General features: G+C 39.3%; 1 protein-coding gene across 3 annotated transcripts in view; it reads right to left on the bottom strand.

Annotated features, from left to right (window-relative positions):
* Positions 1-4,896: 4,896 nt before the first annotated feature.
* The window catches only part of KCNN2 (potassium calcium-activated channel subfamily N member 2), a 183,939-nt gene continuing 172,142 nt past the window's right edge, over positions 4,897-16,693 (bottom strand). For all 3 annotated transcript variants that reach the window (XM_029218195.1, XM_029218196.1, XM_029218197.1), the window contains 3 exons: positions 14,781-14,908; positions 8,428-8,497; positions 4,897-5,499 (listed from right to left, as the gene is read on the bottom strand). In XM_029218195.1, coding sequence (XP_029074028.1) covers positions 5,212-5,499; positions 8,428-8,497; positions 14,781-14,908 — 486 coding nt within the window. In that variant the 3' untranslated portion in view covers positions 4,897-5,211. The remainder of the gene's footprint in view (positions 5,500-8,427; positions 8,498-14,780; positions 14,909-16,693) is intronic.

Below are 16,693 nucleotides of genomic sequence, written 5' to 3'. Positions count from 1 at the left end.
AAGTAATATAAAATTAAGGTTTTAAAGTAAGTAAGTGAAAATGCCCTATTGCAGTCACATTTAAGGGATGCCAAAACTTCTTTATAGTATGTTTTTCCCTCTACAAATTCAAAAATAAAAATATTGGCTCACTTAAAGCCTTTTATCTAGTCACTGTCAGTTTTCTCTCTGAAGCACCGTGGTTTTATCCAACAGAAAGGCTAATTTTGGACTTATATTCCCCAAAATATGAATGTTTGACCTAACAATTCCATTTATAAGCAGTATAACAAATGAAAGTGAGAATGAATGAGCTAGAGGGATGATAGGTAGTCAGACTCAGAGTGACACGTCATCACATTATGTGTGTAAAAACCGAACAGACAGGCTGCATCTACTCTAGCCCCCTGAAAGGGATAGTTGGTGGCATGGTGAAGATTCTGGGCTTTTAGACAGAATAATGTAGATTTAGAATGTTATGACCAGAAGGTGTTAGATTTTTGTTGTATGCTGTACCAAATGTCTTCTTCCTAAAGCAGTTTTGATTCTTTCTTTACAGTGAAGGTGCCGATATCTTTATTTTACTGTCACATCTCATCCCTCACCCTCCATCTGAGGAGGACTGGTGGCCACAGTCTCTATAAGCACATGAGGTGTTGGCCTGCATGACTGAGGGCTCAGTAACTGCCCAGCTTTAGCAGAGGTGATAGGTGGCCTTGCCTCAGAGCATGGGTGGGAACACAGTTTGTTCTGTGACCTGAGTCCCTTGTCCCTCATATCTGCAAAACATCCCACAGTGCATGTTCATTTTTTCTTTGAGTTAAAGTCCTCAAGTATTTTCCTTCTTTTACCTTAGCTAAGGGCACTAGGTTTCCCTGTCCCCAAATATTTTTTTTAAGTGTTAGGATTGATTAACAAGATATATCTTGTTTCCAGATTTTTCTTTTTTGTTTTTTTTTGGCCACGGTAGATGACCGCAGGGAAATTTATAACTAAATAGCTGGGCTATGGAGACAGGCAAGACTTGCTTTCCTAACAAGGAGTAGAGGAGGCAAGTTATTAAGAAAGTGGGAGGCCTGGAGTGGAAGTATCCCTCTGTTCAGCTTCCTACTTGGCTGCGGTCTGTGGACCACTACCTTCCTCACACTCTACTTTTAGCTGGATCTGAAGTTGAGCAAGCTCCAATCCAGTGGTCCTAACACTGCCAGGATGAGCAGGCCCACTGGTTTCTAATTACTTTTGTAGCTGCTTCCCCTCCCCCACTACCATGTAGGGACAGCAAGAACATTGGGTCAGAGGAAAACCCATAACTGGAGAAAAGCCTAGGTTGGGGGGAAAAAAATTCAAAGTATTTCTAACAGTTCAAAATAAGAAATATCTGTGACATTATATTTTCCATTTCTGGGTTCACTGACTTGTGACATATTTAATAGAAGAAGTATTAGAAAGCATCACTGACAGGGCTTTTTTGTTGTTGTTGCTTCCTGGCCTAAGAAACTGAAATAGGTCATGCCCAGCAGGGCTTCTCACGACAGTGACAGTGAGGAAAGAATTCCGTGTGTCATCCCCATTGATGCAGGGGCTCCAAGCCTCACATCTTCCAGGACTCTGTTTGTCAAACCACCAGTCTGATCATTTTTTCTGAATAGACTGCCTTGACAGTTCAGCGAGAACACACACGCTGTGTCAGGGAGGGTTACACAGACAGGGAGAAGTATGTGAAGGCTCATAGACTTGAGCCTATAGGGATGGATTTGGAAAAGGAAGTGAGCCCTTTGGTCCAAGTCTTGGTTGATGGTACCAGCACACCCGTAATCAAGTATTGCAAGTCCTAAGCATAGGGCACAATCACCATCAGCATTTCTTGATCATTTTTGTGAAGAGATTTTCTGGGATGGCAAGAAGAAGTAAGAGTATGACAGAATCACAAAGAGCATGTATACCTGTTGATATTCTAGGACCACATTAAACAAAAAACAGTGATAGCATCAGGAAATTAATAAACGAATCCAGAGTCCAGTAACTTGTTCTAAGAATTAATTAGGTGAGGGGGACAATTTATAACTTCTGCGAGGTATTGAAATTATAATAAGGTAGGTAATATTTTAGGGGTGTTTAATATTTATTGCCTTATATTGGAAATAGCATTAAGAATATCTACCATCATTTGGTAAAATAGATGCAAGGCTTTACAGAGCTCCACTGATATCTGTGTCTTTTTATATTCCTTTTGTAGATGAGAAAAAGGGGGCTCAGAAGGATTAAGGCTGTTCAAGTACGTAGAGCTATAGCAAGAAGCAGATCGCAGTTGCAAACCCAATTCTGACTTGTTTTAACCCCCTATTCTTTCCATTTTGTCATTCTACTTCTCAAGACTGGGCAAAGTTGAAAGACAGTAGGGATGTAAAACTTTAATCCATCTCTCAAGATTTGAATGAAACCTAACCAACAGATTTTTCTCCCAGTTCCCATATTGTTTTGGAATATAATTATTTGATCATTACAGATAACTTGATGGAGAGTCTCTTGGAAAACTGTTGCCAATGGAGGTGAAATTAGGGAGAAAGCATATGAAATTTCCTAGCTCTACTACCTGTTATGACTTCGGTTCATCATTTTTTTTGTGAGCATAGAGTCTTCTTTCTAGTGGCTAACCCATGGCACTGTGTATAAGTAGGGGAAATGAAGAAAATTATTGAGGAAGGTGGTGCTATTGTAATTCACAATGATTTGTGGCGGTCATATGTTCTGGTACTGGCTGTAGAGAAAAGACAGGCTAGGATGTGGTCGGTTGAAGTGTAACAGACTCAATTAACATTAGAAATTTTGGAAAACAAAGTATAAATTAGAGAAAGTCATAGATGTCACTAAAGACTGGTTATCTAAGGAGCCCTCAGAGGATCTTTCTTAATGTTAAAAGCCATGTGGGGAGAGGCTTGGTAATATCAGGTAGAGTTGGGTTCATTCAGCAAATTGCTGACCACGTCTATGCAACAGATGAGTCCTCACCTCCTCTTCAAAACTGTGGTTATTTGGTATTGTTTAAAATACAGAAACAAGAGACTATACACTTTTGTTGAATCATCACCAGTCTTCATATACTTTGCATAAAGAAACAGGAAAAGTAAGATCAATTTTGGACTAAAGAATTACATCCTACATGAGCTGCAGTTAATTGGGAATAGGAGAATAAACAGCAGACAATGAAATCTAAATTAAAACTCACATTCTCTCTTCTCTCTTCTTCAGCCAGAGGAACAATACATTATTCTTGCCCTAATCTTCTAGTATTCTGGGATGGTGGGGCTAATTGATCAGTAAGATGATAATTAAACTGAATTCTCTGCTATTCGGCCTTTCAGTCACAGTAGAGATGGCATATACAAGAACTAGCTGCAACAATTGCAAGAAATTTATCATCTTTTCACAGTATCTCTTCCTTACATCCAGTGTTCACACCAAATACTTGATATATTCTTGTATGTTACCCAGAATAAATAAAATTTTTTATTTCATCCATGAAGTAGAAATCCTGAGGGAGTAGGATTTTGCAGTTTGTTTAACTCAGCAGTATGTTCTGGTAAGCAGTGCTCTAATAGTTTTTCTTTCACTTATTTCCAGGCTTTGTCCTACACTGACATATATAAGACGCATGAAAGAGCTTCATTTTCAGCCACTCTGGATGGGTAATAAATGGTAAGTGATTCTCAAGCAATCTACAGGAATCATACTTTTATGTCCTTGATGTTGAATGGAAATGTTTGATTTTTGCCTCAGTTATAGAGAATAGTTATGAAAGTGATTTTGTTCATTAAATTATGCAAGGTGATGAATGTATAGCTCTAGTTTTGTGTTAAAGAAGAAAAATACTTGGTATACTAGCAACTTGCAATGTCGTAAGGTAGACACCAAAGGGTATGGTGCAGAATAAAGGAGAAGAGGGCAAAAGCAGATTTCTCTGAAAATGAAGGAGTCATTTTTAAGTTTAGGCCAACCCAAGAGGGTTGGTTTAAGAGCTGTCCAAATGAAGCCTTATTTTTATGATGTGTTACCCTTACCACTGACCAGCTCTTCCTGTGGACTCTCCAGACCACCATGTGAGAGAAATCCACACTGCTGTCACCTCAAAGGTGGTTTTTCTAAATCTACTGGATTCTTAGAGTAAATTTGGAAAGAGATGTGTTTGCAGCAGTAACTGACCAGTTCCCTTTCACAGAAACCCATCTTAACTGCCTGTGAAACAAGCCTAATGAAACTTGTGAAATTTACTAGTTGCCATTCACCTCCCTGTACCAAACATGCACAGACCAAGAGTACAGACCATTTGCCAGGTGGTATGTGACATGTTAAGAGTTACACTCATTTATATTGATTATGCTATTAGGAGCTGCGCAATCACATGTATATGTGAATAAGCATGTGTGTAATCCAAACGCTTAGAGTGCATCACGGGTCCCTCATGATAAATACATGTGAAGAGATGAAATAAGTAGTTTAGATCTAAATTTCTGCAACATTAGTTCATAGACAGTGGTGTACCCTGATACTTTCTTCAAGTAAATTTGCTGGCAAACTGGGAATAAAATAATTCTTGAAAGCATCTGTGTCCCTAGTTTATATACAGGCTTTGATGTAACAGCATCACTTTCCACATAATTTGGAAACAAAATGAATTAGAAATGAGACATGGTGAACTCAAAAAGAATAGTAAGCCGGCTGGGTCAAATGGTTTTGACTATAATATTTCATAATGAGAGAAACGTCTTAGTGACTAGGGTATGGAGTAATTGAAAAGTTTCTTCCAATTGGCAAAGTGGGAAATAAAAATGATCAACATGCATCGGGTGATAATCAGTCATTTCACCTTGAAAATAATGTGAAAAGTGAACCTTTAGAAATCTCAAGTGACCAAACAAGTATGTGCAGAAATTAACTTTTTTTATTATATATCATATAATGTAGTAGTAAAGTCTGAAGTGCATGAATAAAAAGTTAGTGAAATTACAGGAGGAACAATCTATATAGCAATAATAGGTGCATTCCCTGTGCATCTGAAAGAAAAAAAAAAGAGTTTTCACTCATTTTGGCCTAAAACTTAGTGTTCAGGTTCCCAGGATTCTGACATCAGAACCCGGATAACACTGATTAGAACCATAGGGGCTTTACAATAAAAGCTAAAATATTGACCATATGATGGCAAAAAGTCTTATTTTGTGGTTAACTGATTCTCTTCTAGCTACTCTCTGATGAAGTTGGTGGTGCTGTAGAGGAGGACCGCCGCCTCCTGGACGAGGACCGGGACCGCTCAGCATCGTAGGGGACATGCTTGTCGTAGTTCTCCATCTGAGCCTCAAGGAAATCTCTCTGCTGCTGCCTCATGGTCTGGCTTATGAGCCCAGGTAGGGCATGGATGCTACCAATCAAAGTCTCCAATTTGGTTTCCAGGGTAACGATCCTCTTCTCAAAGTCTTCACTCCTTTCGTTTAAGTCGGAAATCATGTCATACATGATGTTCTGGGTCTAGAAAACAGGATTGAGAGAATAGAGAGATGAAGAGCGAAGTTTTAATTCACTTGCCCTGGAAGCAAACTATCAACTCTCAGAGCTTGAGGGCTGGTCTCCTTTCGGTGACATGCAATGCAGCAGTGGGGTCAGCCAACTGAACACTTGACCTGGCAAAGCAAATTCAGTGTGTCCGTTCAATGCCAGGATTTAGGAAAGAAAAGATCTTAGGCCTTAATTTGATCCGGCTGCAGAAAATGGTGTGCAGGTACTGCTGGTGGTATGTCCAAGGATTTTAGGTGGTGTGCAGGTAGACAAACACGTTTTGATTTCATATTTATGTATATATTCTAATAGTTGTTAGAAAAGTTAGCATGTCAAATTCATTTTGCAACATGTAATACTAATTAGGGCAAGGCTGATTTTTAAAAACAAGCCGATTTAAAGAACAATACATAATAGTACAGATGGTATTAGGATGTAGCAGAAATTTTGAGCGTGGAATATGAATGAAGTTTAGGACAAACTGATTTGATCAAGTAATTTAGTAACTTAAAGCAATTAAAAATTCCTAAATATCTTTTTGCTCTCCTATGTTCCAAATTACAGGCTCTCCATTGGGTCAAATAGCATTTTTATAGATAACTACTGAGAGAATAAAAGTTAGGGGAGACACTAAAGTTACCAATCCACCTTGTTGGCTATGGCTGAATCAGAACTAAGTGGTTTGAAATAGGAAAATACTTTTGGTGCCCTAGAGAATTTTGCAATTGGTTGTCCTGATCAAAGGGTATTCATAACTCTGACTCCCAGTTATAGTTCCGGAAATAGCCAGGAGACGGGGAAAGAAGACCTCAGGGCTGATCAGCTCAGAGCCAGAGAGGGAAGGGGGTGCTTAAGAAGGGAAGGCTGGAGACATTAACCTTAGCCCAGTGCAGCCTTTCCCAAGCCTAGACCCCTTTGGCTAAGCCTGCCCTCCTGTCTTATTTCCCTCTATAATATGTGCTCTTATCCTGCTTAACAACCTCTTAATGGTGATAAATGACGAAGAACTGATTAAATAAGGGAGTTACTGTTCGGAACACAGGCACCTCCTTTGAGTTTGGCCAGGAAGACAGAGTGCATTAACTTTATTTTTACTGTTGATACATAGTCTTGAGACTATATGAGCAACATCCATTTGTTCAGAAAATACTGAACCCTTATGGCATGGATAGTCCTGCAAACATAATAATAAGCATGGCGCTAAAGAAATAATTGAGGGGCTTCCCTGGTGGCGCAGTGGTTAAAGAAACTGCCTGCCAATGCAGGGGACACAGGTTCTAGCCCTGATCTGGGAAGTTCCCACATGCCGCGGAGCAGCTAGGCCCATGCGCCTGCACAACTACTAAGCCTGCACTCTAGAGCCTGTGAGCCACAACTACTGAGCCCGCATGCCTAGAGCCCGTGCTCTGCAACAAGAGAAGCCACCACAATGAGAAGCCCACGTACCACAACGAAGAGTAGCCCCCACTAGCCACAACTAGAAGAAAAAATCCCACGCGCAGCAACGAAGACCCAACACAGTCAAAACAAAAAATAATTAAAAGATACAGCATCTTGCCTCATAGATGTATAATTTTACTTCAAGAGAATATCTATTATATATAATAGTATATATAATATGTATTTATATATGCTATATTACATATAGTGAAATGATATATAATATATATATTATTTTCAAGGGGTCTCTTATTTTTTCATAAAAATACCCAATTTCTTTTATCATTTGATCTAGGAGTGGTGGAAGAACCTGCCCCATCTTTGTCCATGATGTGTCCCAGTGAGAACAATGTGTGTAAATACTGAGCACATCTTTAGGCCTCGTATGTGTGTGCTGCCCAGCTTAAATGAATGATATATGATCTCCCAGGGGTAAGTCATTAAATACTTCACTTATCATCTTCTATGTATAAGAGATCAAATATTCATCTTCAACATATTTATACAGTATGTATTATTGATATACATTAAAAAATGAATATAATTAAGTGTGTTATTTCATGGGACTAGGACAAATAGATGTAATTTTTGGAGAATATACTGGAGGCTTTATAAAGGACATAGCAGTCAGAGCAAACAAACAGCAGAACACAGGTCCAACAGAGAGTTGCCTCTTTCAAAGGATTCATGTTAACAGGCTCAACACTTATACATAAATCTATTCTAATGCCTCCTATAGAATTTAGAACATTGAAAGGTAATGTTGTCATTATTGACAAATATTCACATTTTGAAAGTGGACTTCACTTGAGAGGAACAACCAAAAATAAACCAGATAAAGCATTTAACTGTGATAGAAGAATTGGGGATTATTAATGTCCTTTTAAAAAGTGGTATGAAGACCTTGAATAGTCAAAACAATCTTGAGAAAGAAGAAAGGTGCTGGAGGAATCAGGCTCCCTGACTTCAGACTATAGTACAAAACTACAGTCATCAAGACAGTATGGTACTGGTACAAAAACAGACATGTAGATCAATGGAACAGGATAGAAAGCCTGTTGCTTAAAATATATAAAAAATAATTTTATTGATGAGTCCTATTTAGCCCTGAACCTCATAGTAAAGCCCAGGATGTGGTTCTGCTCTCATAGAGATGAGACTAAACTACATATCAGCATCCCCAAAGTACTATCTCATAGTCCACTTACGTTTCTTATTGAGCTTCCAAATCACTGCAAGTAGGAAAGCTTTTAGAATGGGTTTGAACAATGTATGTAGGGAAAGTGCATATTAAGTAAGAGTTTCAGAAGAATTCTTATAAGTTGGGCCATCATGTCAGCATAGTTTGTTGGTTTGATTTGTTAAATAAGTTTGGGGTGGCCTCCTCCTGAAGCATTATTGATTTCTATGCAGTGGTTAGTTCCAATAGATGCAATCATGAGGGCTGAGACCCCAGCTTACCTTTGCCAGGTCCACCAAGGTGTTTGCTTGATCATTCAGTTTCCTCTGCTCCATTTTTACACTTCTTAATCTAAAAGACAGAATCTGAGTCAGAAAGGTTCCTTTTCTTCCCTACGACTATCGTAAGCCTTCCAAAGAGCATGCACAAAATTGACAAGAGCAAATAACTGCATGGATAATGCCTTGAATATTTGGCATAAAGTCCAAACTGGTTATGTATCTGGTACAATGAGAAGCATGCTTCCCCAACACCGCAAAAAGGAAGGGAGAGAGAAAGAGATGAGGTGTCCTTAGGACAATTATTTACTAGGTAGTTAAAGTTGAACTGAGAAAGGCTCATAAGGATTTAACCATATGAGAAAAACCAAAACATTCCTTAAAGACCCAGTATCATGACAAATAGACATAGGAAGAAAAATGCAAAGCAACTGGAATTTTATCAATGTTGGAAGCAGTAAGCACCTTCCTATGCCTATGTGACTAGATACAGGTGTTAGCCCTGTTTAGTCTGAAATGGATTGGGTTAGGTATTTGAACCTGATGAAACACAGTGATAAGTGAGATTCTCATTAGCAAAAATAAAGCTTTTATTCAACCAGCAGCAAGATAACTCAAAACACATAATTCTCTTATTCGTCATTGTATTTCACTTGACTTTTATCTTAAACTGCCATTGAATTTGAAGGGAAGCCAGACCATTTCCTTGGGAGAACTTCCTTTAATTTTTATTCTAGATAAAGGCACAGGACAATTAAAGTGTCTGACAGGTGGGATCCTTCTACTGGTAAAGTTACCTTTAGAAACTTTTAAATATCAATGTGTATATCTGATTGACAGTCAAAAAGCTGGTTTTCTTAAAGACAAATTCTGAATGAGGAGTACCTACTATTCCTTAACTTATTCACAGTAATATTTCAACAAACATTTACTCAGTGCTTGTTATGTAGCAAGAAATTAAGATTTTCCAACCAGAGAAAAGTAGTTGATTGTCCTTTAAGCCAACAATTCAAAGTCATGCTCCAAAAGAGAAGCAGGTCTCTCTGAGCTGCTTTGTGAAAAACCCACGCTAACCTTATCTTGATGACGAGTCCTTTACAAAGTATAGTGTTAATGTTGGAGAGAGTACGCTTGAGTATGTCCCAATTTAAATTAAAGGTAATTGGTTAAAGGGATAAAAAAAAATTCACAGGGCAAGATTTTACTGCCAGGGAGATTTTTGTAACACATGTTCACGATGCTCAGTGATCTTGTTCTGAAATGTGGATATCCAATATGTCACCAAATCTGCTCCACAGTGAAGAGACAGTGCCTTCTGCCAGTAAGAGTTGAACTGACACCTGCTTACAACATGATCTTTAACAGTCTAAAACAGTTTAAGGTTAGAACTTGTGATTGTGACTATGTGTTTCTTTATTAGAAGACTTGGAACTAATTTAACTGGCTCCTTTTTATGTTATTATAGTGATTGAATATGTTTTAGTCTAAAAGAAATTTACAAACATATATTTAAATCTAATATGTTGTTGAGAAATGTTTCTCTAAGTACTTACAAGGGTTACAATTCTTGATGTGTGCCTTTTAAAAACAAGTCAAAAAAAACCCCAAACACAACAAAAAAACCAAGCAAATCAACTTTAAACATGTGTGGGTCATTACAGAGAAATGTACTAGAAAGACTAAGTGTCAGACATGTATTCTGTCCGCCTTGGCCCTAACCTGACATTCAGTTTCTTCATGTATGAAAAGAAGAGGGTTAGATTAGGACTTTGTTTTTGAAGTGCTGGATTTATACCAACAGAGGTGTTCTAGATGACTAAATGATACTCAAGCAAGACATTAAACAATACTAGAACAGATGGAGAGTTATTCCCTTTAATTCTCTTCCAATTCTTGATTATTATAAGAAAAATGTCTCAGGCTAGTCCTATCCTGTTTTTATCTCCTAACAAACAAACACCTGCTCTTCCCCTGTTTTTAAAAAAAGAGGGAGGAGAATCTCAGCTCAGAGCTTTCTGCAGGCAACAGCTTGTGGCTAGAATTCAATACCAGTGTTTCAATTGTCGACTGATGTTACCTTTACCTCACTTTCCTTGCTGGGAGTGATATATTTTTAAATCCACTTATGATAGGGATTTATCATAAGCTTTCTTTTCAAATTTAGGTAAGTCATAGCAGAGCTGGCACATGAAGTTCGGGGACACCAGAGCGGAAGCCTCCAGCAACTTGTGAGGGCAGCACGGCCCTGAGCCCTACTAGCCTGGTTGAACTGCCTGAAAGGTAGGAGAACTGGTACAGAAAGCCTACGTAAGCTGCAGCTGCCAGAATAAAAGGTAACATGCAGTTGTGTTTTTTACTTCTTCCCCCCACCCGCCCTCACCCCAAAAAAAGAAGAATAAGAAACATATGTTGATTTCTTCCTTGTGAACTTCACTTATCACAGGAAAATATCATGATTTTGGAACACATTTCCATAGCAGCAATCAGACTACTAAAATTCACAAATAAAGGATCCGCTTGGGTGCATGCAGCCAGTAGAAAATTCTGCGAATGTTGAGAGGAGCGGCTCACACAACTTACTTCCGAGCTCTATTTTCATTTTGTTGAAATAAAAAGACAAAACAAAAGAAAAGAAACTGTAAAATATTCTGGAACAGAATAACACAGAGTGGTGTTCATTCATGCACAGGGGGCTCGATTCATTAGCTGGAAGGTCCTGTTAAGATTCTGCAGGATTTTGGCATATCGATCAGAAAGAAATGCTATTCCATTATGTTATCATCCTTCTGCATCGCTACTATACTTCCCCACCTGAAAGCACATAGCTTCCTCCAGAACTAGAGTTCGGAAGGAAGAAGTTGTGTAAAGTCATCTTGGCCTCTTTGAAACATGATGTTCAAGTAAACAATAGGAGACATTTTTGCCTAGTATCAATAGGCTATGGTTACAAAGATAATATTCTAAACAATAGGATTATAAGTTTTTGAGGGGGGTATGTCTTTTCCAAGTTGGTCTATTGAGAAGCCGGGGCTATTGAGGAGCCTGGTCTTCTGACAGGGGGTTAACCTAACACTCTCTGTTATAGACATCACATTTATTGGATTTCTTGGCTGTGAGACAAGTTCATGTTAATTGATGGGTCTCTAGCTGAGACCGAAGAATGAGAAACTGTAAAGTTGATACCAGAAAAAGTGGTAAAAGTTACAGAAACAGAATGCTTCATGGCACTAAGTGACGATCCCCAAAGACAGCTACGTTACTGAAGAGAGGACACAGGCCTGCAGAGTTAGGCATCCAACAGAGACTAGCAAGGTCATGTGTCTGGGAGAGAGGCTGGGAAAAGAGAAGGAGAGTTGAGATAGAGGAGGCTGGTAGAAGGGGGAGAGAGCTGCTGCAAAAGCTCTCTGGACAAATCAGAGGAGAGCAGAGGCCAGGAGAGCTCTAGCAAGTCAACTGGTACATTTTCCCTCAAGTGGCAAGGTCCGATTTCACCCGGTGCTGCCTGACAAGGCTGGGGCAGTAAAGGCAGTAAAGGCCTTGCCCTTAGGAATCGAGCCCTGTGTGCTTTCATGTATGGCTTCACTCATTAAGTTCAGTGAAAGATAATTATGCGTAATTAGCATAACCTATCCACACCCAGCCCATCTACTTTTCACAAAGTATAAGTACCCTCCCACCTCAAGGAAACCCAACAGCCCCAAGACTAATTTATAAAACAATTCAGAACATTTTTGCGTTGCTTAAAGCTCATCTACTTTAGAAGTACACAAGGCTACAGAAGAAACAATGAGAAATGTCTGAAAGAAGCAGAAGAATCACATGTGGTTTCCTCTGTTACTCTACCCAAAAACAGCATGCTGAACAACCCATGTAACCTACACTACGAAACCCTTCAGATCATGTCAGTACAGCTTGTAGCAATATGCCAATGGCCCAGGGACAGTTTTTACACTGAGTTTCACCAAAGATTTGTTGCCTAACATTTTTTTTTTTTTTTTTTTTTTTTCGGTATGCGGGCCTCTCACTGTTGTGGCCTCTCCCGTTGTGGAGCACAGGCTCCGGACGCCCAGGCTCAGCGGCCATGGCTCACGGGCCCAGCCGCTCCGCGGCATGTGGGATCTTCCCGGAGCGGGGCACGAACCCGTGTCCCCTGCATCGGCAGGCAGACTCTCAACCACTGCGCCACCAGGGAAGCCCCTGCCTAACATTTTATTATAAGAATGTTCAAACCTAAAGCAAAGTGGAAAAAGTTTTATAATGACCACCCATAAATTGTCCCCCAGGGTTTTGAGTGTGAATGTATTCCAAACTTAAGAGTTCTATGACAATTTATATAAATATAGAAATACCCACTATTTACACATGGCTACAGAATTATATGACAAAAATTGTCAAAGCGTTTGCTTTTTTTTTTGGTTATAAGGAAATTTATCAATGGCATCAAAGGCAAGTCACGTTTCATTACATATTGAACAGGTAAGTTACACTAACAGGAAGGGACACAAATACAATCCTGGAGGAAATGGGATGTGTGGATGCTCAACCCAAAGACTGACCCACTTGCCTACTTCCACGTCATCTCACATCCTTTGCATCCTGGGACACCACATTTTCTCACACCCGCAAAGGTAAGTTTTCTTTTTAATAGATCTGAACAATATAGGTTAGTATCGAAACATACAAAGAATGATTTCTCCACAATATACCATGTGTACCTCTTGGGGTTATTGCGTTGTACGGTTTGGGGGCTGTAGGAATGATCACTCTACCAGGAAATTTTACCAGGTGACCCTTGAGGGAGAGGTAAAGGCTCAGCATCTCTCAGGGGACCCACTCTCTTAGGTCTAAGCTTCAAGGAGTCAAGATGTGGAGGCAAGTGGTCCTAGGTGGTGGCACCTGGTTATAAAGGTAGCTGTGAGCTCCAGGGAGCGAATTCCTGCTTGTGAGCCAGATCGAACACAATGTTGCTCTCTGTGTTTTTCACTTTTACTCTCTCCCAGACTGTGAAAGAGTACTCGCTTAAAATTCTTTTCCTTATATGGGGAAAATGCATAGCTGTGTGTCCAGTCAAGTCACAGAGCTAAAGGGGAAATAATGTCACTTTGGTGTTGGTGGCAGCAAGGGAAAGAACATGTGTGAATTGCTAAGAGTAGCAATGAGGACCAGCTACTCTACCATATATGCAGAGTCTCCTATTTTAGAGCTCAGGGTGCTTGGATTTTATTTTCATTAAGAAAGGTAGCAACTTCTATACAAGTACACGTATGTCTATAATTATAGACATATTCCACATTTTCAGTGATACCTATTTAAGAAGGAGAGTGGATGGCAGATGAAGAGGTAAAAGATGAATGCTTGGTGATTTTCAACGGAATGTGAGTGTAATATACATATGAATTCCCTAAATATGTAAAATTAACACTTTAGCCTCAGAACTTCCTGTCTGCTGTACTAGTTAGCTCTAAGAAAACACATCTCCCTTTATAATCAGGATACCTAGTATTTACCTACCTTTCCATGATTACCCTGGTAGGTTGCATGAGAAAAGCCACTTTTCTGACCCACAAAATGTGATGCGTCTGCCCTGCCCCATACAGAAATGGCATTAAGAGCAAGGCTGCATGGCATCATAACTGACACCCGCATAATGTACTTACGGTAAGGATGCTGCCAGCCTGGGGGAGAAAGACCTGGTCCTTTCAAATTATCATTGAAACTTGCTAGATAGAGATTTGTATTTTACAAGTCTATGATGGTAGGTATAACAGTAACAATAAAATGGCACGAAGGACTTAAACAAATTGAATAACAGTGGCCTCGATAAAGTCAGAATAATGACTGTAAGACCTACAGGAACTCTAAAATCTATAATGAACACATAGCATCTAGAAAATCCCCCAAGTTCTGAGTAAAAACTAATTTAAAAATTCGAGTATTAAGTCAATTGTACGTACTACCTTCATATAAAGATGCTTGGCAGTATGTTAATTTCTTTAAAGAGTCTGTAGTAGATACAAACTAAACATCTTAGAGCAAACTATATGAATAAGTAAATCAAGAAATACAATTTTAACTGAAATTATTGCTTCTATCTAAAAAATGAAACTGAACAGACCCTTTAATTAATATATTATGTGGCTATTCTCCCAATAATAAATGATTTTTAACCATCAAATGAACTGACAAATGAAATCCTGAGAAAAAATATGGAATTATTCATGTGCCAAATAACGTCTTCTGGGAACAAACATGATAATGTTCTCTTTTTCCCTCCCGCGTGAAAGAAGAATAAGCAGGTGCAAGAATTATAAACCCAGAGATACAAATGCAGAATGAAAGAGGAGAATGGTACTTACTGATGAATAGCTTGCAAGAATTTCCGTTGATGTTTTCTGACTTTTGCATGATCTATCTTTTTTACTAGCTTTGTATTTTTGTAAATTAGCCATGTTTCCCTGAGTACATTGGCAGCTGCGTTTTTCACCTGTTAGGAAAAGAAACAAACACAGCAGTTGATAAATTCCAGAGCAGAATCCTTTGCAACTTGGCTGGCTGTCATGCTCTTCATCCCAATGATCATGGTAAGCTCTAGCTCTGTTTAGTAACTGTATCTCAAAAATTTTTTTCTTGACTCTGTGCCTGTCTAAAAGTACCTGTATCTGTCTGGGAATGCTTACCTTGAAATATGAGGGGCTAATGATCTCTTTCGCGGCTAACTTCTACTCTAGCTCTACCCCATGAGGAACCTTTCAACTACCTTTTCTTTTTTTTTAAAATCAAGAGGTGCTGCTTTCTTCACCTTGTATCGCAGTTGCTCTCTCCATGTTCTTCGTTTCCCTGGAGAAAGGCAAAATGCCAGAAGGCCAAGGTTAACCCTGTCCTTTGCAAGCTTGCTCATCATTTCTGGCTGTGCACTACAGGAAGGGCATGTTTCCACTGCTGAATGTACAAGAAGACCCAGTCATCCAGCCTCCCAGGGTGACTTAGCAAATTGCATGCTTGTTAGCACACTTTAATCAACTGACAGAGAGTCTGTGTTGTCATGATTTTGTTGGTAATTTAAGTACACTGCGTTTCACACGGACAGGACAAACCTAAAGGATAAAGGCATGAAAGTAACACTGCCAAGACTTACTGCAGCTGATGGAAGGTGTGAATACTTCCTAGTGAGACTTCAATCACTTGCTTTCTTGACACTTTCAAGTCTTCAAAGATTCCTGCAAGTTGGTAAGTCCTCTTCCTTGCTCGCAAGACAAGAACTGATGACCCAGAGCTTTCACTTGTGCTTAGCTACTTATTCTGGGAAGTTGAGTCATTTAATTCTTTTGAGTGATCGATAAAGGGTGTCTCACAAGGAGAGCTGCAGGCTAGAGGGGGGCTAGGTGGAGGAAGACAACTTTTTAAAGACAGGCAGTGTGGTGGGGTAAGACAGAACAGTGAACTGGGCTGCAGAAATGGGTTCTAAGTTCTTGACTGTGGACCAAACAAGTCAGGTCAAGGAGACAAGCTAACCTGGCAGGATTTTAGTTTGCTCTAACATGAGAAGGTTAGAGAGAATCATTGTTAAACTCCTTTTCAGCACTTAGATTTACAATAAGGAAGAGTATTATAATTTACCAAAACTATGGCCCAAGTATGTATGTGTATTTTTTCACTTTAGTAGAGAAAACATCAGGTTGGGTGGCTGATGGTGAACCCTTTTTCATGGCGCTGAGTTTTCTTTTTGAGTGAAATTGTACGGCTAGAACCCACTTTAAGAAAATGGCTGGTTTCTGAAGACTGCTTTTAGTTGTGACTTCCTCTGGATATTCATTAGACTCTGCATGGAGAACATTCTCCAACCAACAGAAAGACGAAACACGGGGTGTTGAGCACCAGCGGTGCATGTAAGTGACTTGTCCGCAGTGAAGTTAAGAGGTGTTCCAGTGAACTCTTGCTCTTCGTTCTTACGGAATCATTTCTCTTCCTCACAAGGTAAGAGTCACCATTCAGAAGGCTCTTCCATCTGACACCGGTCTCCTTTGCAAAGGTAAGGAACTGGAGGTAGTGTAATTTGCTGAGGTTGGAGGACCTTGCTTTTATTTTTAATTAAAACATTTTTATTTTATATCGGGGTATAGTTGATTAACAATGATGTGTTAGTTATGGGTGTACAGCAAAGTGATTCAGTTATAACCATTCAAGTATCCATTCTTTTTCAAATTTTTTTCCGTTTTACGTTATTACAGTATATTGAGCCGACTTCCCTGTGCTATGCAGTAGGCGCTTG

The sequence above is a fragment of the Monodon monoceros genome, unplaced genomic scaffold (genome assembly GCF_005190385.1).
Source record: "Monodon monoceros isolate NGI ecotype Baffin Bay Population unplaced genomic scaffold, NGI_Narwhal_1 Super_Scaffold_12, whole genome shotgun sequence".
NCBI lineage: Eukaryota > Metazoa > Chordata > Mammalia > Artiodactyla > Monodontidae > Monodon > Monodon monoceros.
The sequence above is the reverse complement of the archived record's forward strand: the minus strand, read 5'-3'. Positions and strand labels throughout refer to the sequence as shown.